The sequence below is a fragment of the Brachyistius frenatus genome, unplaced genomic scaffold, assembly GCF_029030835.1.
Source record: "Brachyistius frenatus isolate BFR_SWC_R1_liver_20210118 unplaced genomic scaffold, ASM2903083v1 Contig_6, whole genome shotgun sequence".
Classification (NCBI taxonomy): Eukaryota; Metazoa; Chordata; class Actinopteri; family Embiotocidae; genus Brachyistius; species Brachyistius frenatus.
Window position 1 is genome coordinate 4,630,634 of NW_027210605.1, and position 26,283 is coordinate 4,656,916.

At 38.6% G+C, this 26,283-nt stretch overlaps 4 protein-coding genes across 5 annotated transcripts; 2 read left to right on the forward strand and 2 right to left on the reverse strand.

Moving 5' to 3' along the window:
* Nucleotides 1–9,061: 9,061 nt before the first annotated feature.
* Nucleotides 9,062–12,152, reverse strand: pnpla1 (patatin-like phospholipase domain containing 1). Its single transcript, XM_069689167.1, has 8 exons — nucleotides 11,945–12,152; nucleotides 11,630–11,862; nucleotides 11,461–11,526; nucleotides 11,170–11,373; nucleotides 10,756–10,816; nucleotides 10,402–10,650; nucleotides 10,120–10,237; nucleotides 9,062–9,152 (listed from the first exon to the last, which is right to left on the reverse strand). Exons 1-8 carry the CDS (start codon nucleotides 12,150–12,152, stop codon nucleotides 9,062–9,064), a joined length of 1,230 nt encoding a protein of 409 aa, XP_069545268.1.
* Nucleotides 12,153–14,820: 2,668 nt separating this feature from the next.
* etv7 (ETS variant transcription factor 7) lies at nucleotides 14,821–19,761 on the reverse strand. The gene is made up of 8 exons (XM_069687386.1): nucleotides 19,518–19,761; nucleotides 19,157–19,295; nucleotides 18,848–19,012; nucleotides 18,593–18,769; nucleotides 16,535–16,648; nucleotides 15,839–15,981; nucleotides 15,615–15,715; nucleotides 14,821–15,537 (listed from the first exon to the last, which is right to left on the reverse strand). Exons 1-8 carry the CDS (start codon nucleotides 19,548–19,550, stop codon nucleotides 15,348–15,350), a joined length of 1,062 nt encoding a protein of 353 aa, XP_069543487.1. The 5' UTR covers nucleotides 19,551–19,761; the 3' UTR covers nucleotides 14,821–15,347.
* A 114-nt stretch (nucleotides 19,762–19,875) lies between these two features.
* LOC138614150 (uncharacterized methyltransferase YdaC) lies at nucleotides 19,876–22,048 on the forward strand. 2 transcript variants are annotated; one of them, XM_069687399.1, is made up of 4 exons: nucleotides 19,876–19,978; nucleotides 20,658–20,914; nucleotides 21,265–21,445; nucleotides 21,567–22,048. In XM_069687399.1, coding segments are annotated over exons 1-4 (636 nt in total). In that variant the 5' UTR covers nucleotides 19,876–19,977; the 3' UTR covers nucleotides 21,764–22,048. The 2 variants fall into 2 exon arrangements, with proteins under 2 accessions (XP_069543500.1, XP_069543507.1); XM_069687406.1 differs by having other exon boundaries at nucleotides 19,876–20,092; nucleotides 21,567–22,047.
* A 743-nt stretch (nucleotides 22,049–22,791) lies between these two features.
* Nucleotides 22,792–26,282, forward strand: ube2t (ubiquitin-conjugating enzyme E2T (putative)). The gene is made up of 7 exons (XM_069688234.1): nucleotides 22,792–22,930; nucleotides 23,327–23,439; nucleotides 24,466–24,535; nucleotides 24,655–24,760; nucleotides 24,889–24,987; nucleotides 25,438–25,521; nucleotides 25,854–26,282. The coding sequence occupies exons 2-7, from the start codon at nucleotides 23,328–23,330 to the stop codon at nucleotides 25,968–25,970; spliced, it is 588 nt and encodes a 195-aa protein (XP_069544335.1). The 5' UTR covers nucleotides 22,792–22,930; nucleotide 23,327; the 3' UTR covers nucleotides 25,971–26,282.
* The last annotated feature ends 1 nt before the right edge of the window (nucleotide 26,283 follows it).

A 26,283-nucleotide genomic window follows, 5' to 3' on the forward strand; every position in this document is an offset into this window, starting at 1 on the left:
AAGGCATCGGAAAATAGCTCTTCTCAATATAAAAAAAACTGATCTAAATTTATACAACGCTGGAAGAGACAGAAGAAAAGATTAGAAACCCAAAAAAAAAACCTATCAATCTGTTGCTGTTTATCGCTCTGTTGCAACACAGAGGCAGCCACACACAAACAGACTGTCATTAAACCACGCGAGTTCTCCCTAGTGGAAACCTGACAACATCTGTTTAGGTCTGTTGATTGAGTGAACTGAATTAATCTAAATTATCCCTTGCAGATCCCCCAGATTACCCATCTTCAAGACAAGACAAAGCGTGGTACTCGCATACCTCCCTGGCATCTAAAGACGAAGAATTATTCTCCAGTTGATATACTGATGTTAAGTAAATGTAATATTTACCATCCTCACCATCTTAGTTTTGTAAATTGCATAACAGTGGCAAATTAGCACTAAGTGAAGAGAACATCGGAAGATAATGAGAATAATTTAGTCAATTTTTCTTAATAAATAACAAATTATCAAATTCACCTGCTGATGGAGCTACAGGAAAAATGATGTGATTGGTTTCCTCCTGTGAGTGTTTGAACCAAATGTAATGGTAATCTACCCATCTGTCAGAAGGATAACAAGAAAGACATATGTAAAAAAAAAAAAAAATTGAAAATTCATGAATCCCCCACAAGATAAAAATAAAATAACCTTTTCAGATGTTTCACTTGGATTGTCTAAATAAATGAAAATATAAAGACCCCTTAAATAAAAACATATAACTTCAAATTGCCCCTTTCATTCAATGCTTAAACTCGGATGCCAATCCAAAATAAACTGAAATTAAATTGTCTACTAAATATTGTCTTAATATTTGGGTCGTGTTACATTCCGAGTTCAATGTATTTTAATTAGTCGACGTTAATTCCCTCTTCACGTGCAAGGTTGTTTGTTTTGTTGTTGTTGTTGTTTTTTGGGGGGGGGGGGGTTTCCCTTGAAGAAGTTTAGTGCAGCTCAGTAAAGTCAAAACGTTTTGTCCAGTCAACTGTGTATTTCTGTGAGAGTTTATCTGTAATCCAAGCGGAGAATCTGGCTCCTCTGGTCCTCCACAGGCAGCAGCAGCAGCAGCAATCGTGCAACAAAACCAACCTGCAGGTACAGTTCAAATTTGAATTAATGTCCAGCCTCTCTCTCTCTTTATATATATATATATATATATATATATATATATATATATATATATATATACACACACACACACACACGCACGCAGAGAGCTTTCAGTTCTTTCGCAGTCTCCCATTTCACGCTCTCATTTCTAATTTAAATGCTCGCCAAAAAAAAAAAAAAAAAGATGTCATCAGCAACAATGAATAAAAAAAAAAGATCACGTGACAAACATTTCCGCAAAATCTTTAGCGCTCGTACTGAAGGCAAAGCCAAACTACGTTCAGTTTAAGCGAGCAAAGAAAAAAGCATTTACTCGCCAGATTAACCCTCAAATTCCGATCCTCCGCGATCTTCGTGTGAACAATAAAACCCCGAAACACGCCACTTCCGTCTTCAATAACTTCTACATCAACTTTTAAGCAGTAAAGTAACTTCTTTGCGTCTATGCGCGGTCAGCAGCGTCCCTGCTCATTTTCCTTCAGTGTTTCTGTCGCCCTCGTATTTTTCCCCTTTGACCCCCCGAGTAGGCTACTGACTATTGTTTCAGGCGCTCAGCGCCACCTATGGGCGTGTCTTTAAAACTGCAATATTAACCCGACAATTGAATTTGACCGTTTTCTGTACAAATTTATGGGGGTTAAAAGCTGTTGCGATGTTTCAGTCTGGTTTTCAGCTTCCATTTTTTACTCCAACTTACCCGTGTCCTAAATCGTCTCACCACATACCTTCTTTTTAATCAGGCTTGCCCAAAACAATGCACTTATCACAGGAAATGAAAGTAAAAGTCATTCAAATACTTTATTTATTGGAAATCTAAGGTGTGTTTTTTTTTTTTTTTTTTTTTAATTGAGGGCCCTGATTGGCCAGACTGGAGTCTGAGGCAACTAATCAATAAGCATAACTAGAACTTCACAGGTGAAGCCCAATCATCTCACTGATTCCTGAAGCCCCATTCACTAACCTGTTAAACATTTCTTAGCTGTCAACCAAGTCAGGATAATGTAGGGGGAGAACCCACTCTAGGCAACAATGAAAAGGCGTGGTAAAGTTGCACACGCACACAGAGACATGATTACACCAAAAAAAATAATGTGCAAAGTGAAAACAGACCAAATAACACTTGCTATAGGCCCTGGACTGAAACAACCACCCTTTCTAGAACACAGAAAGGGGATAGAAAATTAAAAACACTTTTATTAAAAAAATAAGAAAAAATAAACTTTGGAACTCTTACCATACAAAAATACTTAAAGATAAAAACCACGTCAAAACTGCAGTCAGCACTGCAAAAGAAAAACGATCACCAAAAATCACTACATAGTTATTTTAAAAAGAGGTTCAATAGACCATGATCTCAATAAAACAAAATAAATCAGCTCTCACTTGGGGCAGGAACAGGCAGTCCCCTCTGAATCTGTCATAAAAACCCAGGGTGTCAGTGGCAGTCTACTGAAAACCTGGCCTACAACATTAAAACAATCTGTCAATCTTTAAATCAATTTTTTTTTTTTTTTTTTTTTTAAAGAACCTCATTGCACACAACAATGCACAAACGCAGCTCAAATCAAATCATTACAGGGATGAAATGTCTAACTGATCTGAGGGTTTTCTAAAGGAGCCTAAATGAACTGCACTTGGTGCCTATTAAGAATTGATCAGACTCACTTATGGTGGACTGGCCTGGACCAGCTAGTGAGGAGGTGTGGTTGACCTTGTGTTGTTGTTGGGTGATACATTCCTTTAAAAGGTGACCAGTGGATCAAAGATGCACTCTTTTTCCTGTTTGCAGCTTGCATCAATGCATCCTGGTGTGATCAGATCACAAGTGGCCAGCAAAGGCACTTTGACACCCATGACACATTGAGATCTGATCTGCCCAGGCCACATTCGGGGGTGGTCTGAGACGCATGTGGTCACATTCTCTTTGCCCTGTGGCCACATTGGAAGACAGCCTATGCAGCTGACATCCTCTGAATAAATTAAAATAAGTGCAGCTCCACATTCCTGTGTTTGTATCTGACCTGGAGCTTTCACGTGTTACCATCAGGGTCGTTAGTTTTGGAGGTTTATTTTCCTCCACTCAGCTGTTCCCCTGAAGATCTTTGCCCGCTCTTTTTGGTATTTTTATTTTTATCTCCAGTGTGATTCTGCCAAGCAGAGTTAAACTGTACAGAAAGTGAAAGATATCTATTGCAAACTCACAGCTATGAAGCAGCTTATTAGTAAATTAAAACACAGGCTAAACGAGACGCTCGTTTCACCATAGTTTTAGGTTTATCTTTTTCTTTTCTTTTTGTTTATTTTGTGTAGTTTCCAACACAGATCAGACAGCGCCCCCTCACGCAGTTCACTAATCCACATCAGTGGAGACACGCTGGAACATATGAATTAATCAGACACAACCAATTTAGGCCCTCAGGTTTCAGGCTGTGAATTAGACTTACAAACTCGAGTGTACAGACATTTACAAACATGAAATTCGTTGTATATTTCTAAATGACAAAGCATGAAAATGAGGAACAGTGAGCGTCTGTTTTGTTAAATGCCTGTTCCTTAAACTCTTCTCTGTTCATGTTCTTGTGCCTATTTACTTGTATACTTCTGTGGCGTAGAACTTGTTCATTTGCATAAAGAGCAGGGAAGTGAGATCTGAACACAAGTGGTCACTCAAGACATCTTTTGATCCGATCATGCCAGGAAGCATGAGTCCAGATTGATATTCTCACATGAAAACAGCCTCTTTGTGATAATGGGCAGAAAATGGGCCGTGACATCCAGAAGAATGGCTGTGAAGGAGCTGTAATTTGCTCAACTGGTAGAAAGTTGCGACAGATCTGAGTCATCACTGCTGTCCTGTTGCATTTTTTTTCAGTTGCCAAATATGTTTGTGCTGTGATTTTGTGTTATTGCATTGATTGATATGTGAGCAAGTTTTTGATGAAATAGACCACAAACATCACCACTGCATGGTCTAATCTGTAGCATGAATTTACTGTCATTCAACATTTGAGGAATATTTCATGTACGTCTTTGTCTTTACACCATTTTCTCCTGTTAAGAAATCCTTAAACCTCCTAAAAGTCGTCCTCCTCCCAACAGTTTTTGGGGCTATGATGGTTCTATCTTTACTTCACTACTTTACTAGTCTTGACTTTAACAAGAAATTTATAGATAGCATCATAATTCTAAGAATTTTTCCCCAAGAAGCAGCTCTTTGTATAGCAGGCATAATGAATACGGCCCCTGAAACACAGGAGATGGAAAAGAGACAAAAAAGCAGGAGAAAGAAAACACAAACACTACAAGGACTTTGCCCCTGCTGGACACAAAACAATCTCTAATACCTTGAACCCTCTCTCAAGTGTAAATCAGTCACCATTTGTACAGAAACACACTAGAATGGGCATGATGGAGGCCAGCAACCAAACATTTTTGTGATATGAAGTTGCAATAATGACTTTGAACCAGTCTCAATCAACAACAAATTTTATGACAAACTGAAGAAAACAAAATACCATAATGTGCATTTCCTGAAGAAAATGCAGTGTGAATGTTTCAAGAGCAGGCCAGAAGCTTACTAGAGCTTGCCTGAAGTGACAAACTGATGTGAAGAAACTCTAAAGCTGCTGTTCCCTGCTCCAGGGTCAATTCCTGTAAAACTCAAGTGTAAAGAGTCTTCACTGTGTATGTAGCTCAACATAATTTATAGAGATGCTTCAATTGAATTTACAGCACCGAAGGTTTGAAAAATAGAAAAACAAAAAAATCTATATTTTCCAAAAAGTAACAGGGGATTGGTAAAAGAAAAAAACAAAAACAAAACTGAAAGCACTCTTAACAGTCAAAATGTTGTCGCAAAGAATATATCACACGCTATTCTGCTGAGGAATAGTTATTGTTTGGGGTTGGTTAAGTCTCCATGGCATGACAGTGACAAGACAGAGGAAGCAGAGTGGAGGTAATTGGTAAACTTGCTTCAGCTGTGTGGTCGCCCGGGTTGTTGTACCTGCATGGCAGCGCCAGAGTAATATACTGCAGCAGATTCAAACTACTATCTACTGCTGCAGCAGCAGCATTCACACTCATAATAAGATAATGTTCCACCAGAACACCTTCACGAGACATTCTCTCACTGTGGTCATTTGGGGTGAGACTCAATGACTTCAAAGACTACATGCCTCACCCTCTGTACAGAAGCATTTCTGCTTTTTCTTCAGTGAATCAGTTTTCCTTCTTAACTTGTGAAAGTGCTGTAAAATGAGCTGCATTCATCCAAAGGAACAAGCAGTCCTCCGTCTTGCTGCTTTATCATTTTGTGAAAAAAAAATTTAAAAAACGTTTCTTCTTTTTTATTGTGTTTCATTAATTTTGAACTGATTGCCATTCAGATATAAACTCTCACACACAGACACACAATATCAAATCTTACCGTGGGAGAATTTTTTTTTCCTTGTTTTTGTTGGTTAGTTTTGCTTTAACCTTATATTTTATTCATTTATATGTGGGTGGGGTTTAAGAGCATGACAGAGATGGAGACAATCTCAGTTTGTCAGGCAGTGTGTGCCACAGCCCATTTGCATCATCTCAAGGAGCAGTTCCGCAATGACACCATTGATAAGAAAACCAGCAACCCCCTTATCTGTTCTCCTCTGCTCTCTTTCACGCAAAACAAGCCATTCCTTTTTATCTGAAACCACAAAAAAAAGATTGTCCATCTGCCATTACAAATATTCACTGTGTTGCCAGACAGATTGGTGAAAAGGTTATGCACTTTTAGAGGTTTTGTCCCTAAAGAGATATAGAGAGCAGTCTGTGCTGCATCATTTTGTCGAATCAAAATTTGAAGGCTTTTGATAGTCAGGAGGAAAGGAGCTTTCATTTACATGTGTTTTTTTTAATAAGCACATCTTTTTCTGCATGTCCTGATTGTATGAATCCGAGTTTCAGTAAAACAGACACCACCATGTGTCTCAGCTCTGTATTTACAAAGCCATCTGGTTGCCGGCTGACTGGCTGGATCATTGGCTGATGTAGAACAGCAGCAGATGTGTGTGTTATCCTTATGATCCATCCACACTCATTATATAAGACCATTTCTCTGCAGGTAACAGGCCATCTGTAACAACAAAAAAAGGACATAGGGAACGGAGATCAAAATCATCTGTTCCAGGTCTGCGCCAACACATGTTAGTATTCAGACACGAGTGTGAAAGGTGGAAGAGCTGTTCAAGTGAGTGTGTGGTGTAAATCGGGGGTGAAGAAATTGACAGTGAACAGCTACATCCCTGGTAAAAGCCTGTCTAGGCACAGTCTAGCAGTTTCGTTTTGTCACCTCTGTGCTGTCTGTTATAGAATTATAAAAAGGCTTAAAAATACTTTGAAAATGTGTACCTGTAGTGGGACTGTAGTCAATAGATGAACTATTCTCTTTTCAATAAAGAAGAAGAAACACTTTATTTGTGTGTGTTAGGCTACACTCGGGTACAAACAGGAATTTGACCTCTGCATTTTACCCATCCAGGAACAGTGAACACACTAGGATTATAAACCCTGGTGGGTTCAACATGAGGTGTTGGAATTCCTCATAATCTCAAATAAATTGTTGCTTTTGTAAAATAAATGTTTTTCAATGTCAGTATTCCACATTTTATAAATCTGAAATGTATACTGCACTAACTGGAGACAGCAGGTACAGCATACAAAAAGTTAATATACACAAAAATGTAATTTAAATTAACACTGTTTTTTTTTTTTTAAACTAAGATTCTTCATCTAAAAGGCCTCATAGCCTTTGGTGAGTTTTAAAACTTGTGGGTACAACATGAATAACAATCTGTCCAAAAAAATCTGTGTTTTCATCCTAAAATCAGTTCATCCATTACAAGCACAAAATACAGGAAAGGGAAAATGAGTTTGTAAAAATGATATGGGAAGAAACAATATCACTGTTGTTTAAATTATCTAAACACTTCCCTTGTATTAAAAGCTGCTATATCACAGGTGACAGCTTCAAGGTCAGTACTCTTTTGGGCTGCTGATAATGCCTTATGTATTTGATCAGACTTTTATGATCAAACTAATATCATGGTCAACCCTTCTGTTTGTTGGCCAACATGGGTTGTGTGGAATGACTGAAAAAATATTGCAGTTGTAACTGCTGCAACTGAGGCTTGTTTGAACTACTTTATATCCAGTTTTGTAAACAGGGGCAGTTGTTGAATCTGAGGGGTCGTCAGATGGTTACTGGGACAGTTCTGATTCACAAATGTCAGCTTTTGGAGTTTTTTTCTCTGATCTTTAATTTTTTGGTGCGCTATTGGATCATTTGAACATTGTTGAAATTAAGTCAGAAGAGGAAAAAAGTATTTATTTTGTGGAGCTGCTAACAACTCATAGGCATTTGAAATGTGACCCGGACTACACACTGTTTTCTGTAAGATGTCACAAGACAAATAGGTTTGAAACCCCTGGTTTAATCTTTAACAATGTGTCGTACAATATTTCCCTCTGAAATGGAGTGGTGTAGACTGATATAAAGTAACATCAAATTAGAATACTCATGTAAAGTATAAGTACCTCGAAATTATACTTAAGTAAATACATAGATTCTTTACACTACTGTCATGTTTCTCAAATTTAAACAGTAACAGCTAGCATAGGCTAGAAGGTAATCAATGCTTTTATACTATAATAAAAATGCACTACACAAAACGACATAACAGCAGCACTATTTATTGATTCGCAGTCACAATCACGATTCCAAAAGTACATTGATTTCAAAAGTGTCATATGCATTGGAGTTATTTGTCAGAATTCCTACATCTTTTGGCAGCTACTTCTAAAATGGAAATAAGGAAATGCCAGAGGACAGTGAATTAGTGCACAGTCATAGTGAGGAATCAACTGATTGCACTGAGAGGGAGCAGAAGTGAAAGAGTGCAGTGTTGAAATAACACATCACAGGACTAGTTGTCACTTTCCTGTGAAAAGGAAATTAGGGACACGGTAGAAAAAATTACACGCAGCTAAGTTTTTGTCAAGAATGTTCCACTAAAACTCTGGCTAACTGATTAGTGTACAAAAATAAAAAAAATTAAAAAATGGATGCATACATGATAGTTGTTTTCTATCTATTCACAAGTCAGCTGAGGAACCACTGGCGTCCACATTTCTGTCAGCAGCCGCTTTTTGTTTTGGTAACAGCAATCACTGCAAACTACAAAACATCTGATTAATGTATTACAATAAAGTACTGTGTATTATTCTGTTCTTTGGGCATGATATAAAATAATTTTAAAGATTTCAAATAATATCAGGACTCGGCATATAATTACTCAGCATCCTAAGTAAGGCGTTAAATACATCAAGAATAAAAAAAATTATTTTAGAGGCCCAATTATCCAGTAGCACAAAACATCAAGCTTTCAATATGAATGATTTTTGCCATCTTTAGACTAAACACCAGTTATTTTTATAGGTCTAGTTTCACTTGCTAATTTTACTTTTCTGTCTGTCCGGTTGCATTCATAACTATTCTTTAACTATTTTATCATACATGCAGTACAATTTTAACTGTAAAAGAAACTTTACATGTAGAATAGGCTTTAGTGGAGGTCTGCAATCCACTGATACAGTAATACAGTTAAATAAGTGTGAAAAAATAGATACATTTGTACTAACTTACATAAAATTAAGCCCCCTTTGAATAGTCTTTGCAAGACTTTTCAGTGTGTTCAATGAAACTGTCACTTAAAACAGCTTTGTTTCAGAAAATGCATGTGACCAATGAGACAAAAGCCACAGTGTTCACATTTCTGCTTGGTAAACTCTCGTTTTCTTGTAATCCGGAGATGGAGACATTAGTTGTTTTTGCAGATTACCACACCTGACATCGTTTGAATGGAAAGAAAGGTCATCACAAGGTGGTGTGCGCATTTTTCTTTTGTGGAACCTCATACTTTGCCTGAACGTTCAGCCACTGCCACAGCAGGATCATGGGCATAAGCCTAAAAAACAGAGACGAGTCAAGTCCAGTCCAAACACATCAGATTGAAATGAGTATGAACAGGTTGAACTTAATTACAAAATGTGTAGGAAAATAGGAAAGTAGTGATCCTCAAAGCACCATACAGAAATAATTCATCTAAGGATGTCATCGTACCGGTTCGTTGTGTTCCTCTTGAGGCTACAGAAATATATGTTGAAAAAAAAAAGGTTAAAAATTCTCAGGCTGTGCCAAGTCCAGAAAAAAATCTCAGGCAACTGCTTGAACCACAGCTCCAGTCTGAGGGAAACAGAGAAGATGCACTAAAACACAACATTTCAATAAACATATACTTATACTTTTATATATATATATATATAGCATACAATAACATACTTATTAGTGTCTCTGTTACCACGGACTTAGAATACCATATCTCTAACCATATAACATAATGTTTAAAATAACAGAAAAAATACCAAAGTTGAAAGACTTGCCAAAGTTAAATGTGGTGTGGATTGGTTCGGCCAGGGAAATTTTGATAATTTGGGAAATAATCGTAGGCTTATTTGTTCTATTTTCTGCTGAGATTTAGGTGAGTTGAGGGCAATCATGCTCTAAAAAATGAAAAAATATGAGACAAGAAACTGCAGCCAGTGAGTCTAGTGCTGCATACAGATTAAAAACAGTGGGAAAAACGCTGGTGATAGCAGTAACTCTAAATCTTTTTAGACTCAATTAAAGCATTATGTTTTTTTCTTAACCTCAGGAATTTACTGCTAAATAGGGAGCTAAAGAGGCGCTAGTCAGTGGGTTTTCTTATTTTGTTTTGATAAACTGATAAGCTATTGGTTTAATCTGCATAATAAACGTACATACTCTAGCGTTGATCTTCTAAGCAAAGCTCTTCTTCTTTCTTATTTCTCTTGGCCTGTCTGTGTTGTTTTCAGTGTATTTATTTATTTGTGTTCGGTGCATGTATTTATTACCTCTGCCTTGTCTGGAGAACGGCATAATACAACAGCATTAGAGACAGGAGTAGGGTGAACAAGATTCTCGCAGGAAGTCCAAATATGTTCAGACAAGTCATCACATTTCCCAGCAGGACTGAAAGATATAAATGTGAACAAAGAGAGTTTTTGCAAAGTCTTACTGTAATCTCAATGATTTGTTTCTGAAATTTAGATCTATAAATATAAAGAAAGTAGAGAAGACTATGAAAAAACTGTTTAGTATTTGCATCTGTGCGTGTTTGTGTGTGCCACCCGTACCATTCTTGACAACGTCGAAATAAGGAAAAGTTTCTTTAACTGGTTGATTTCGAGTGGGTTCCTCCTCAGCAGATTTGCCTTGCATCTGCATGGATCTGTTGTCTGTAAAAGATGTCCTTGTGGTGGTCTCCTTTTCCACCTTCATCTCCTTTTTCTCTGTGGGGGCTTCCTGATGACTCCATGCTTTTATTTGGTTGTAGCTGAGTGGCCCTTGGGACACTGTGTTACTGAACAAATATGGAGTGAGATCTGCACATGAGGGAAAGACATTAAGGAGAAACTTTTTTTTAGTTCACATTAAGTTCATGTATATAACAAAAATTTAAAGTGTTTTGGTTTCTGCAACAAACCCACCGTTGCTCAGAAGGAAATCAGTGGCGTCTTTGTAGCCACTGTGAAATGCTTTTTCCAGAGTCTGAAGAGAAGAAGAACAGCACAAACAGAATTAAATGTTATGAAATGAAATGACTAAATTAGGTGTAGATGTAATTGTTGGACAGGTATTGGACAGTAAATGATAAAGATTGATTAGTATATTTATTGGTTATTGTATCATGTTATGTTGCACAAATACTATTAAATACTCTTCAAAATAAAAAATGACTTTCTTAATCAACTCAAGTTTTATTTACATATATACAGTGTTATATTTCTCAAAATATTAAATGATATTAACTTTTGTTTTACCCACTTAGGCAGCTACCATTACACCACAATAGCATGAGAACACAAATCTAGATAAGGACAGTTTGGCAGCAGGGGGCTGACCTCAAAAGTTCTTGGGTAAAGAGCATTGATGATCCTGAAGCTGTTGGCCGCGTTGCCCTTGAGAGTGCTCCCACTTACTACCATGTCCCACATGCTGGGTGTATCAGCAGGGCAGATGTCAGTCTCTCCCGAGAATGGAGACACCGTCAGTGTACAATTGGAGAATACAGGCTGCATGCCGCTGAAACCGCCATCCAAATAACGCTGTCAGATAAGATGACATATATTGCTACACAACCAAACAAGTTGCCTGAATCAAGTAAGTTTGTGATAAGGCCACCAAATACTCACAACTCCTTTGAAGGATGGAGGCAGAAAACCACAGTACCCAGGCACATAGCAGCTGCAGAGCAGAGCCTGAAAACAACATGCAACAGTTGTTAGTAATGAGGATGCATACAACGTACATTGCTCAGTCTTACAGAGGAATCAACCAGTAGAAGCAGTGATGCAAAAATACCTGCACTACATCTTCTTTGGACTGGAACTCAGATACCATAATGTGCTTGCCATCACTCAGCCGGGTCATTGCAACAGCAAGGCGACCACTGGCCAGTTGGTGCGCATTAGAAGGAACATGTTTTTGTAAAACAGACTCCAACCAGTGGAAGACATTGATTGAGGGGTTAAGTGGTCCCAGTGTAACGGCTTCCATCTGTTTAATAAAGTGTAATATCTCATCCAGAATGGCGACTGCAAAATAGAGAACTTAGAGTCAGAAAGGATAAGTGAAACCAACAAAAGTAAATTTAGGTTAAATGATAGAGTCACTTACTCAGGTTCATTTTACAGACCACAGCAGCTGCTACCAGAGATCCAGCAGAAGCTCCAAGGACACATGGTGCAGAGCGCAGTATCGCAGGTGAATAATTCAGGAAAGACTGGGCAACTCCCAACTGGTACGTGACCAGAAATCCAGATCCAGAGAAGGAGATAGACTGAGGAGGTTCAATGTAGGGACAACTGGAAACACCGGGGGCCATTTTCAAAAAGTGTTCAATGATCTGTTTGATCTTTAAATGGTAAATAGCATTGAAGCTGTGGCAAAAAATATTTTCAAAAGTATACCAAGTTAAGGCAGGCTCAGACGAACGATCCAGTGAAAACTGGATGAGGGTTTCACATTCAGTGTTTTTAAGTGCATCACAATTAGACATACCATATTGGTCATGCTCATGTGATGTAATATATAATAACCTCAATGGCTTCTTGTTTGTTTCTTAAAATGGACTATTGGAAGGCCAACTAAAGGCCTCAAGTTCTTAGGATAATTACAAAGAAAATATGAGTGTGACAAATAAATCATTGATTTATAAGTCCTGTTTGATATAACAGATCTTTTATCCCTCCAGCTTGATTATAGCATAATGGCTCCTGAGACACTTTCTGTATTGTCAAATATAGGGCAAGATGTGGGCATGAGAGAAAGAGATATTTTAAGTGTAAAAATACCAAAAATTGATAGTATCTAGAATTCTGCGATGTACCAACCGTCGGTCCGATGGAAATGAATGGCGTATTTGTTTTGACTCTCAGGCTTGTTCCAGAGTCCACAGAGAAAAAGAACAACAACAGAGAGAATTAAATGTTGCAAAATGATGCCAGTCCCTTTATTCACACTGATTCATAAACATGTGTAAAGCAAAGAGTGTCTATTTAAAATGACAGGTATGTTTGTTAGTTTTTTTTTTATTGTATCCCATTATGTGGCACAAAAACTTTGAGACACTTCAAAACACAAATGTTCCATTTTATGAATTATCTCAAGTCTAATTTACTTGTGTGTACTATGTGTGTTAAACTGTATTGGTCATACCCATGTGATATAGCACTCTAAATGGCTTTTTGACTGTTTCTGAAGTCAGCAACGGACAAATTATGAGGGTGACTAATGAAACACTGACTCATACATCCTAATAGTTTCAATAGATCTTTTCTCCCCAATTACCTCATCGAGGAATCAGACATGGAAACATCGTTATCTTCAACAGGCTCTGATGGCCTTCTTTTTTTTTTACTAAAACAAAATACAAATAGTTCTTCTACATTAATACACTTTCCCTTGTATAGATAGATAGATAGATAGATAGATAGATAGATAGATAGATAGATAGATAGATAGATAGATAGATAGATAGATAGATAGATAGACAGACAGACAGACAGACAGACAGACAGACAGACAGACAGACAGACAGACAGACAGATAGATAGATAGATAGATAGATAGATAGATAGATAGATAGATAGATAGATAGATAGATAGATAGATAGATAGATAGATAGATAGATAGATAGATAGATAGATAGATAGATAGATAGATACTTTATTAGGTTAGGTTAGGTTAGGTAGTTACTTTATTAATCCCCGAGGGGAATTTTTTTTCGCTACAGCAGCATACAGAAGCAATAAGATAATAATAGAACAATAGAAAAGCAATAAAATAGCAGTAAAGTAGCAGTAAAAATATAAAATGCACAGTATATACAGTACAGTATATATCTATATATATTATATACAAACAACCAAGAAACACAGTCAACAGTATTATTGTTATGTGATGTATTTTGCCAGAGGTGAGTTATTGTACAGTCTAATTGCGGTCGGCAGGAATGATCTCCTGTATCTGTCCTTGTGACGGCGGAGCTGGAGGAATCTTTTGGAGAAAGTGCTCCGCTGTCCCTGCAGCAGGTGGTGGAGAGGGTGGTCAGCATTATCCAATATGGATAATAGTTTGTTCAGCATCCTCCTCTCCACCACCTTTTCCAGACTATCCAGATTGTAGCCGATGATGGAGCCGGCCTTCTTAACCAGTTTGTTAAATCTGTTGGTGTCACCGGCTCCAATGCTGCTCCCCCAGCAGACCACAGCGAAGTACAATAGACACAACAGACTGGTAGAACATCTCCAACATCTTGCTGCACACATTGAAGGATCGAAGTTTCCTCAAGAAAAAGAGTCGACTCATCCCTTTTTGTAGACAGCGTTGATGTTGGTCTTCCAGTTCAGTCTGTTGTCGATGGACACACCCAGGTACTTGTACTCCTCAACCATGTCCACCTCCTCTCCCAGAACTCTCAGCGGTTGTGGAGCTGTCGTCTTCCTCCTGAAGTCGACCACCATCTCTCTGGTCTTGGCCACGTTCAGGAGCAGGTAATTTCTTCCTGCCCACTCCACAAAGTCCTCCACTACTGCCAAGGGGACATTTTTTGTATCATATGATACGCAGACAATCAAGGAGATGTCTTACAAATATAATTGAACCTAATATGACAAACACACAGTCTGTAATTAAGTGTGCAGGTTCCTAATTAATGATGTATAAAAGAGGTTTATTATGGTCAGCTGGTAAACATCTTGTCGTGTACATACAAAGGTTACCATGCTACCACAGCACCCCCTGCAGGTACAGCTTTGACACTTCATTTCAAGAGTGAGCACTGTGAATGTGTGTACTTTCTTCTTTTGTTGTCTTTTTGATTGTTTGTGCAAAGAAAGGGTAGATTTCATCAAAATAATATTAGAGTACATGTTATATGAAATAATTTGAATATTGCACTGTTCAAATAAACTTTACACATTAATGCATTATCAAATTTAGGTAGAGAGGGATACCAAATTGATTGTGTTTACATGTTAGCATGTTCAAATAAAAAGTACAATTGGATGCACGTGTTTTCTGTGTCATATAATATATTTATTTTACAAAGCAAGGCGATAATGCTAATTATTTGTAAAATTACTGCTTGCAAAAACTGGAATTCAAACTGCAATACAAATGTTTTTTGTGTGAACACAAACAACCTTCAATATTTGTCTAGTTTTTGAGAATAAGTCCCATCATCTGTTTTGCGATTATGTTGAGAATGCCCCCCAAAAAATGTAAGTTCTGATGATTATTTATCTGGTTGAAAATGTATGCCTTCTTTCTTTCACAGTTTTCCTTGTCCCTTAATGTTAGTGTTCACCCAGATTACAGTTATACATACATTGATTCACAGCAAAATAAAAAGCTCCATGAAAAGTTTTTCTAACAATTCATCTTATAGTGCACTTTGTTCAACCTGTACAGGCATTATTTTTGGCAGCTGAAACCACAAGATTAATACACCACAATCTCCTAATCATTCTGTTGGTATTGCAGTACCTAGAACATTTTGATATGTTTTTTTTTTTTCTATCTCACAGGATCACCCATTGGAAGAGGCTGTGGTGAAACCCGATCAGGAGAAACCTCAAAATGGTCCTGACTGAACTCATTTATGGGACTTGTGTCTGGATAGTCCCCATCTTGAGGTGGAATGTGCTGCGGGGTCCCGGCAGCGTCAACCTGCTGTTTCCTGATGTCCTGTGGGAGTTTCAGAAACCTGAGAAAAGCAGAAATGAATATGCATGTTGTTGTGTGGTGAAGACAGAAGTGAATGACAGAGAGAAATGAACAAACCTGAAGAGGAGTTTTTGTCCTCGCTCTTTTTTGATGATGTTGAGCTTGTAGTAGTGCCGCAAAGCACGGGACATTTTCTCATAGGTCATATTGTTCCGATTCTGTGAAAAGAGAAATGATACGTGACTAAATATGCTCCCATGTCCTCTGGTTTTGCTGATTTCTCCTTTGTCCTGCGTGTTCATTTTCCCCATCAGATAAAACACACAGATGTGGGAACTTACCTTGTGGTTTCCCCAGAGACGAGCCAGTCCATTTGGGTCGACCACCCTAAATACCAGGCTGTCCTGGTCTTCCCAGCGAATGTATTCTTGGTAACGATCATCACACAGCAACTGATATACGTAGTCCCACAGCAGTCTGCACTCTGGCCATGAAGAGTACAGCAATAACACACATGTTGACAAAACTTCATCAGATGTAGGTATTAAGGCTTTATGCAGAAGTCATAATGCAAAGGATTAATTGTTATAATCTTTTTTAAATATAACCCCATCTCAAAGCCATGGTTATATTTAAGCACGTGTGCATTTGTAAGCTTGGCTCTAAAGTTCCTTTGAGCAATATGTTTCAGGTAACAAGAAAATATAATGACTATATGGCTGACTAGTTGTATCTAAGAGCCACTTTGAGTTTATTGCTTTATGATTTTTTTTTTTTTAGTTTGTGTTGATCTTTGCCTCACAAACAAAACCAAAGTAAAACAGAGGACCACCAAAGAGATGCAAATATTTATTTTCAAATACCAAAACCAGGTCTACATTAAGAGTGGTTATTTGAAAGTTGGACTTCAAATTCTAGTTGCAAGGAAGTAGACTTTAACTATGTGTATGTTATGGTTGGGTCTGTTGAAAAGGCATTTGTTTTTCTTTAGTTTCTGTGTAAGTAGCAAATCTGGTAGAAGATGTATGTAACAATACCTGGGATGTGACCGTTGGCTTTGTGCAGTGGATTCCTTGGCTTCTCTCGACTGCACAGGTTGAGAGGCTCCTGGTTGATTCTCTCTGTTCGGGGTGAGGCAGCTGCTGATCCGTCTAGAAGAGACAGAAAGAAAGATACAGAAAGCAACAAAGAATAGAATAATAAAAAATAAAATAATTAAAACTGCAGGACACTGTCTTTCTATTATAGCCGTTTGTTATACCCACTTTTAAGAGTGAGTGGGGCAGAGTATGTGTAAAAATTGGGGCTATCTGTGCAGGGTGAATTGGGCTCTGGCTGGCAGCCCACTGTGGTCATGACAACTAGTGAAACTACAGTGGTGAAGGCAGAGGAAACTGTGAGAAAGAAATTTGAGGAAATACAAAATGCTAAACTGAAAGCAAAAGTACTTTTAGGGCAGCCTCAACATTTTATATAAACAGGTTTACAAAAGGGTAATGTAATGTTTAACCTGAGGCAATTTTACAACTTGCTTTGAAGGCACAGAACAAAGTCATTGTTCTGACTCTGGAGTTGTAAGATCACTAGTATCCAGGAAAACACAACTCACTAGCAAACATCTCACTTTCTATAATGGAAAGTAACTTTCTTTAAGGAAGAGACATAAGAGTAATGTGCATGTTTTTAGTGTACCATGGCTCGGTTGTATGGTTATTGTACTTCATTATTTCTATTTATTGCAATGTTGTGCTTTTTGCTACTACACATTTAACCAATGTATGTCGTTGTAATGAATGAACAAATGAATGAACTTTTCACAAAACATAGCACATTCAAATGATGCATTCTAATCATCTAAACTCCCCAACATCGCAAACATGTTATGTAGTGTGGTGAGATTCCACAACATCCACGTCACTTCTCCTGTGAAGAAAAACTATAGGAAAAGAAAAATATGTGGCTTATAAATTTTGGGATAAGAGGTTGATGGGCGTCCATACTAATACAATTAAAAAAAAAAATTGAAAAAAAAAGAAGGAGAGCGCATTCCTGCATGTTGTGTTTGGACTTGTGGCTGATCAGGAAGTATTCACATCCACAGTCTAACCAGGATATTTTATTTAATATGTAACTAATAATTAACTAAGTGTGGACACTCTATGTAGTGTATGTGTGTGCTCCTTGTAGGGCTGTGCACTATGTAGCACAACACGGTGCATGATGTACAATATATGTGTGGTAATGTATGTAGTTTGTTGCAGATACTGCTAGGCTGGTATATTTCTAAAGGTGTCTGTCTAAATCTGTATCATTTAAAAATTTTCCTCTGCTGTTTTTTTTAATTATTATTTCGAGAGATACTCTTTCATGTTTTCATGCAGAGTGGACTGTTGTTACAGTCTATTGTCTGGTCTCCCCAAAAAGAAAACTGAGGAACCTTCAGAGTACTGCTCAAAAAGTTCCAACAAGAATCAGAACAACTGTACACATTTCTCCTATGCTAATCTCTACAGTGGCTTCCATTTTTTTATGAAATAGATTTTCAAGTATTGCAGATGATCTGTACTTAACAACATAGGGTCTGAATACATTTCTATTGTGCTAAAAGCAAACGAAAGCCAACGAAGTGATCGGGCCTCAAATCAGAACCAAATAGAGTGAAGTTGCTTTTGGCTATTATTCAGCACACAGACTGAACCAGATGATGTTCAAAGTGCTCTGACATCTGTCTCTTTCAAATCTAAACTAAAACTTGCAGCTCTCCTTTGCCTTTGATTGATTGGTTTCTCTGTTGCACTTTTATTTCTTTGAATCTTCTTTTTTTTTTTTTCTTGGATTTGTTGAATGTTATTATTTCAAAAAAAATTTTTTTTATCTTATTTGATTGTTTTATTTTTGGTTCCCTTTCATTGAATTTTTATATGATTTTCTAATGCAGTTTTTTGCCTTGTGTAAAGTAATGTGAGCTACTTCTATCCTTGAGAGGTGCTATACAAATAAGTTGCTTTAGTCAGAAACAAATTTATTTCCCTAGATGTGTCAACATACCAATAAAGCAGCATATGTTAAAAAATTTACTCCTTGATGTTACTGACCTGGGATATCATTGACGGTGACAGTCTGTGGCTCTTTGACAGTGTGAGTGGGTGTTTGGCAGCTGACCGGATCCTGACTGTGTCCAGTTGTCACAAAGGGAGATGTATTCGGCTGGTTACAGACAACACTCCTCCTTTGTTGTTTCACACACTGAAGGATCTCATACAGAACATCACCTGTCGAAAACGAATGACGCATATGAAAAAAGAGACACTAAACCAGTCAGCATGCTCATTTCACACACTCAATTCTACCTGAGCTGGGGCAGCGGAGTCTGAAATCTTCTTTCGTGAGAAGGCACAGGGCTCTGCCGTTCATCTCAAAGTGTCCCTTCTCTGGCCGCCGCAGTGAGTACTCCCTCTGAGCCCAGTGAAGCCAGTGGGCAACGTCATCCTTGTCCCAAAGAGAGGGGTTTATTCCTAGGAAAACACATAGGCTACATTAAGATCTGTTGCTTAAACATATATGAGGTCGTATTGAGGGCTGCATCTGTATTGCTGCATGTTATTTGTGGTGGAAACTGCACGAAGCATAAGTCAAACAGAGGAGAGAATGTGACTCACTTAACCGTCCAGGTAGATGCCACAGGTCCTCTGGACTGGGAGGACTGACTAGAGGAACCTGGGAGTGCTGCAGGCTGGGAGGAACGGTGACTTGCCCTACACGCATTATGGATGAAGGACTATTTGTTCTGTTTTCTTGCTACAAAACATCCACACACATACAACACACATACACACACTTCAGTTTGTGGCAGTGTTGACACAGCAATGAAGAGCAAAGGCAACTTAAACCACAGCAACTGGCAATGGCCCAAAATGTAAAGATCCTAATTTCCCAAAACTTTATTTTTAAAATCGTAGCTTCTCCTCTGTTTGCTTTTTAAAACAACTGCTGAAGATTTTGCTCCTAGGAGCGACTTACCTTGATCAAAGGTGACGGGGAAATGCTCTCCATTGAAGTGCCCTTTATATTTTCGACTGCACAAAAAACAGGATGATTTCCTCCGAAGCAAACTTACAATTCGTCCAATAAATGATACAAACTTCAGGTCATACCTCCCCGAACTCCATTTTTAATGCAGAAGTTTGAACATTTCTCTTGAAGAAATACGAACTATTTTCACATTCGATCCTTCCGGGAAATGAAAACGAAAGAAGCGTAATCCTCGCAGGGGTGTGTGTGTGTGTGTGTGTGTGTGTGTGTGTGTGTGTGTGTGTGTGTGTGTGTGTGTGTGTGTGTGCGTGCGTGCGCGTGTGTGCGCGCAAAATAGGCTGATTGGAAGCAACGGAAGAGCACATTTACTATTTAAGAACTGTCGTTGGGACAAAAGAAAGGACAATTGCAGGAAGTGAGCGATTAAAAAGCTGTGGGAGTGTGAAAAAGTGAGTGAATCCACCAAAAGTAAGGCGCGCGTGCGCCGATAAAACATAAATAGCCTTTCCTCGGAGCTCCTCTTCCTCCTCCTCTTACCAGGAAGACCAAACAGACCATTGCGGGTAAGAGTAAATAGACTTGATAAGGAAGTAAGTAAAGATCTTATCCAGGCAAGTAGCACTACAGAACACTCAACGGTACAGTCACATTGGTGGGGAATTAAGTTTACTGCAATACGTGTTGCGACATGGTCAGCATACCTGCTGGAATATTACGGAAGTTATTTTAAGAATAAGATCCCTCTAACTGGAGAAAAAACGTGGCCTACTTTACTTTATTTATGTAAACGCCTATACCAGTAGGCTGCTGCTATCGCATCGTAATGCCACCTTCATCTTGTCAATTAAATAATAATAGATTAATGATAGTAGGCTAATAAAAAAAAAAATCATAATCGCTTCTACCAGGCTTTTTGGTCATACGGTAAATTAAGTATTTCATTTTTGTTTCATAATGTAAAAATCATTAAATTTCAATTACACAAAAGCCGTAGTCAGGGTTGCCGCCAACATTTTCTCATCACATGTTCACTTTTTGATTCTTGTAATCCCCAAACTGACAGGGGTCACCCAGCTTTTAGCCGACTCTATAAAAGTGCCCGCATGTCTTTCTGACGTATTTCTCCAGTGATGTGGACTGAAAAAGTGGGGAAACAGTTGGGCCGCCCAACACGATCAGTGGCAGGCTGGCTGGTCAGCAAGCTGTTCACAGTTCGCAACCAGGTCCTCGAGGAGAATGCTGTGCAACTGTGTGGGATCCAGCCTGGGGACACGGTGCTGGAGCTGGGTCACGGTCCCGGTCTGGGTCTGCAGTCGGCAGCCAAACTGCTCACAGAGCCCACAGGCAGGCTTATAGGGGTGGATTACTCAGACTACATGCATCAGGTGAGTTACGAATACTTGAGGAGTAAAATAAAGCACTCAAATTGAAGTTTGTTTATTATATGCACATTTAGAGTTTGTTACAAAGTGTTACAAAGACTGTCTTAAAAATACAAAGCCCAAGAACACAGCATAACGTTTTTGTAGCTGTAACAAGCCGCCCTAACCAACCTAAACTGGCCACACACTGCATAAACTTATGTAATTAGGACAAATTAGAAGAAACAACTGGCAAACAGGCAAACAAAAGCTCAGAATTGAAAAGCAACAAGTCTGCAACAAAAATGCGTTCGAAAAAGGAACAGTACTCACTTTTGTTACTCTTGATTATTAATTTTTGTCCTCTCTGACAGATGGCAAAGGAACGAATGAAGGAACTTTTGGTCGGTGGCAAAGTGACCCTACACCACTGCGATGTAGCAGCAATGCCTCTGGGAGGCAACACTGTGGATAAAGTCTTTCATTGTAACTGCTACTACTTCTGGCCTGACCTCAGGAAGGGAGCCACAGAGATACACCGGGTAATGAAACCAGGTAGGATATAATGTTGTAACAGTGAGATGGATTTGTCATCCAAATTTAAGCCTGCCACTACTTATCTTTTAGCCCTGCTGTACTGATCAGATGTCATGTTCCCCCTTTTGACCACATCCAGGAGGCCTGATGGTGACCACACTGAGGCTTTCCCATGTTGCCACTTTGGCAGCAAAGCGAGTGATGCCAGGAGAGAACTGGCGCCCAGAGGCCTACATGGCAGCTCTGAAAGACTCGGGCTTCACTGATGTCAGAATGGAAGACAAACAGCATAAACACCTTACTTTTCAGGCAATCTTTGCCACTGCCCTAAAATGAGATTCTGTGTATTCTTCCCTACAGCTGTGATTGTGAGGTTTTATATTTTTATATATTTTAGAAAACATTTCATAACCCTGCAGATTCTGATTTTTTTTTTTTTTTACAGTTTTGGAAAAGGACAAAAACAAAATATAAATGAAAAGATGTTCCGTTGGAGGACACAGTCAATGATGCAAAGGCTGACACTATTCATTCCCTCCAAATTTCAACACAGTAACTGTTGTATTTTACACAGTCTAATGGAGTTGTTTTGAAGGACCATGTCAACTCTAAGGTCATCTTACTGTTGGGAGAACACAGGTGTCTTTCCACCCTCACACGGCAATCTTGTAAATTCTACAAAAGGTGAACGTGCAGTTATGAAAACATTCATGCAGCACCGCACAAACAGTGATCCATTTCCCCCAGTCTCCTTTATATTGGCAAAGGGATGTTTGGCAGAAACAAATTTGACCTGTTCTCTTCTCTAAATCTCTGGATTATGGTGGACAGAGAATCTGCTGGCGTTCTGCTTCCCTCACTGTCTTTCCATGAACAAGAACATAATTACAGTAGATATTTCATAAGCAATTGCTCTTCCTTGCCCCACCTCCTCTTCCTCCACCTAAACCGCCTCCTACTTTTCCTCTGCCCTTCCCTCCTGTTGATATGAACAACCTGTGCACTGGACCTGATTTGTATTGGTTTTTGCAACAAGTGTGATCAGTTTCGAGTCATTGTGTTTAAACTCTGACACTTCTGCTTTAATTGTGTTCAACTTTTGCTACCTGTGGTCACCATTATGCACCACAAGTGCATCACAGTGAAAAATATGCTTTAGTGAGTGAGTGTGTTTTGAGTTTTGCAAAAAGACTCGATGAGATCTGCAAATTGTGTCTAACTAGGTGAAAATAGTTTATGGTTTAGCCAAAAGAGTTTGTGATTCAATAAATGGATTCACGCTGCTAAGTGTTTGGTTTAGACTAGAGAACGGAAATTAGTGTTTCAGCGATTCCGAAAAAACTAGAACCAAAGAAGAAGAAGAGGAAGAGGAAGTGACGTATGCGGGCGGTGTTGATGACGTAGGAAGAGGGAAATCCAAAACACGTCGATGTGTTTTGAGATGTTGTGAAGTTACATTTTAAACTCGACAGCTATTATAAAGTGGACGACAGCTGGCACAAAGTAAGTGAATGGGATTTAATATTCAGTAAACTATCTTAATTTAACTTTACGGCGGTTACTGGATTAACGTTAGCAGACAAACCCGTTAGCTCCGTAGCGTTTGTGTCCAATACGAAGGCAGCTAACGTTAAACGAGGTAACCCATTAAATATATCGTAAGAATAAACACGAACACCGAAGTGTCAACAAGCGAGTTGAGAAAGATTTGCATCTGTTTCAGAAGAACTTGTCAATATCGAGGCTGCTGTCCGTCCCCAGTTTGGGCCTCATGGAGCATTTGAATGTAACGCTAAAGCGATGACGTGTACAGCGTGGGACCAGAAGCACCTGTTTTCACCAATATCACTTTTCATGAAGCACAAATCGAGTCACTGTGGTCCTTTCTCTGCTATGCAGAATGCAGAAAGCTTCTCGTTTGAAGCGTGAACTTCAGATGCTGAGCACCGAGCCTCCCCCCGGGATAACGTGCTGGCAGACCGAGGAGGAACGGATAGACGAGCTCCGGGCTCGTAAGTATTACGTCACTAGGTTTAAAACAACCAACCTACTTTTCCCCCGATCAAAGTATCAGGATGTCCCACCGGTGATTGATTCAATCTTAACCGGAATGACGGAGATCATCAAAAACATTCCTGTTTCAGAATTGTAAATTGTGCAATACCTGATATGTATAATATATACATTATGTGCATAATATGGTACACATTCAGGATGCTAAGTCAACTTTGTGGTTACTTTGAAGACTATTTTATTCATTATTATTTGTTTCCATCCTATTTATATCAATGATATGTGGCTAAATAACAGAAGCACCTGTTCATATAATGAAATACAGTTCATCTGCTCCACAAACACATCCTCCAAAGTGATCATACAGTGAAATGAACACCTCTTCAGAGCAAAGACTGAACATTGTAACCTGTAATCATACAGGTAAGACTTCCTGCAGAACTGGTATCAGTTTTAGCAAATTGTACGCAATGAACAGGCAATTAAGTAAACATTCAAAGTCTACTCGTCAAGTAATAACAGATTGTATCACTATTACCAAAAGGACTGCAGTCCTTTGCAATGCTACCATACTGTACGCATAGATTACACACTGCATAGATTACAGTTTACTCTATCTGAAGTTGTTATTATTAAGAAAATGAATACTCTGTGGGGGCCAGACTCCCTGTTGCGAGACTCTGTGTTCTTGTTATCGCTGAAGATACTTCCCTATAACCCTGGCTATGTATTTTGGGTTGTTGTCATGCACTGTAGAATTAATTTTGGACCAAACCTTTTTTATATTTTTTTTATAAAGAATTTAATCATTACCACTTTTTACTGCATTACAGTGTTCTACTGTGCAACCCCCCATTTGGTTGTTGTAATGTAAAACAAACAAACAAAAAAACATTTAATCACATCAGACCACTGCCAACCATGTTTTATTCTCATGAACATACGGCATGTAGCATATCACAAATGAAATGTCTGTTTTGTCTCTTAATAAGGCTTTTTTTTTGCTTCTTCCCCCTTGTTTGCAGAGATTTTGGGTGGAACAGGAACTCCGTATGAAGGTGGACTCTTCTCCTTGGAGGTCAAGATTCCAGAGAGGTACCCTGTCGCTGAAGTTTAACATTGATGGTTTTCTCTCTACTAGGTACCAGATACAAGTCTGACTCCTTTCTGCACCTGAGTACGATTGACGTGATTTTTTTTTTTTCCCCCCATAGGTACCCATTTGAGCCTCCCAATATACGATTCTTGACTCCAATCTACCACCCAAACATTGACAGTTCAGGACGTATCTGCCACGATGCTCTCAAACTCCCCCCAAAGGTTGTGTTCAAGCACAAAACAACCTTTTTAGTTTTTGTTTTTTTGGGGGTCTGTGGCCAAAGAAATGAGGATATATAAAAGGTTCCATAAATTAGATCTAATATTTCCTGCTTTTTATTTTATTTCAGGGTGCCTGGAAGCCGTCTCTAAACATCTCCACAGTCCTCACTTCCATTCAGCTGCTCATGGCTGAGCCCAATCCAGATGACCCACTTATGGCTGATATAGTGAGTCATATGTCATCTTTTCTCCCTCACAGATCTATCTGTTTGAGTTGCATAACGTAGATGCACAATCACACTGTGGCAGTTTAGTTTGTTTTTAATGAATTTTGTAATACCATTATGTATGTGGGACAATAGATCTTCATCAAAAACAGTTTTTGGAACTTTAGAATGACTGAAAAATAAATGCTTAAAGTTGATTAAAATATGCACTTGGAAAAAATTCAGTAGTCTTTCCATTATGACTTTTTTTATTTGAAGTCCAGATGTTTGCTAAACGGCAGAATAACTTGTGTAGATAATAGTCTGAGACACCTTAGAACCTTTGTCACAAAAAAAAATCAGCCTCCTGACAGTATTAAAATGTCAGTAGACAGGATGTAGCATATAACAGTAAATTATTGTAGAAGCCACCCTAGTTGCTGTAACAAGATGCTTACTTTGTTGACGTAGTCTTCAGAATTCAAGTACAACAAGCCCCTTTTCATGGAGAAGGCCAGGAAGTGGACACAGGAACATGCTGTTCAGAAGAACACTGTAAGTTTTCTTCTTTAAGCTTTTTAATTTTCTGTGCACTGATTTCTAGGAAAGGCTGCATCATTCTTTGTTTGTGACATGATTATTGTGGCTTACTCCACAGCACTATGCTTTCTGTCATCGTAATAGTTCTGTGTAGTTGCTCATTTGACCCACAAGGTTGTGCTGCGCTCCTTCGATTTGAATTTTGTCTCCTAATTCAGCGCTCACTTGCAACAAAGTAATGCAACATGTGTGTTACATTTAAATGGGACTTCCACATTTCATACTTTTAGAATCTGGAGAAGTGCCGGTATGTTGTGCCAACAGAGTTTCTCTCTGTCTTTGTTCAGGGAGTTGTAGAGGGCAACGAGGACAATACTCCAGACCAGAAAGCATCGTCCCGAAAAAGAGACGCGCTCGGTGCACAGCAGAAAGGAGAAGAGCCAGCGAAAAGAACGTGTGTGTAGTTTCCACCTCCCTCATTAGAGCCACATGTATCTCATCTCATGAAGCACTAAGCCTTATACACCTGTCAACTTTTGAATAGTTTTCATTTAGTAATTAACCATCTTCCATTTATGATCTACAAAAGTGGAAAGATGAATATACAGATCTGCAGTTTTATATGTGTACTGTCTATATTAGTCTTTTGATATTAAAGTTTAATGTTATCAACGTCTTACATACAAGGCCTTGACTTACTGTGCTGTATGCGTGTTTCAACATAGTAATCCGCATACTTGATGTATATATTCAGAATAAAGATGATGATTTTATTCA

Coding starts and splice junctions, on each gene's coding strand:
- etv7 (XM_069687386.1), bottom strand. CDS start 19,550: ATGGAGAGCATTTCCCCGTCACCTTTGATCAAG. Junction 19,296..19,517: donor CCCCGTCACCTTTGATCAAG/GTAAGTCGCTCC, acceptor GATGTTTTGTAG/CAAGAAAACAGAACAAATAG. Junction 15,982..16,534: donor AGCCAACGGTCACATCCCAG/GTATTGTTACAT, acceptor CTTCATGGCCAG/AGTGCAGACTGCTGTGGGAC.
- pnpla1 (XM_069689167.1), bottom strand. CDS start 12,152: ATGGCCCCCGGTGTTTCCAGTTGTCCCTACATTGAACCTCCTCAGTCT. Junction 11,374..11,460: donor CTCCATCCTTCAAAGGAGTT/GTGAGTATTTGG, acceptor CTTATCTGACAG/CGTTATTTGGATGGCGGTTT. Junction 10,238..10,401: donor TTTCGACGTTGTCAAGAATG/GTACGGGTGGCA, acceptor TATATCTTTCAG/TCCTGCTGGGAAATGTGATG.
- LOC138614150 (XM_069687399.1), top strand. Junction 20,915..21,264: donor ACTCAGACTACATGCATCAG/GTGAGTTACGAA, acceptor CCTCTCTGACAG/ATGGCAAAGGAACGAATGAA. Junction 21,446..21,566: donor ACACCGGGTAATGAAACCAG/GTAGGATATAAT, acceptor GACCACATCCAG/GAGGCCTGATGGTGACCACA.
- ube2t (XM_069688234.1), top strand. CDS start 23,328: ATGCAGAAAGCTTCTCGTTTGAAGCGTGAACTTCAGATGCTGAGCACC. Junction 23,440..24,465: donor GATAGACGAGCTCCGGGCTC/GTAAGTATTACG, acceptor CCTTGTTTGCAG/AGATTTTGGGTGGAACAGGA. Junction 24,536..24,654: donor GAGGTCAAGATTCCAGAGAG/GTACCCTGTCGC, acceptor TTCCCCCCATAG/GTACCCATTTGAGCCTCCCA.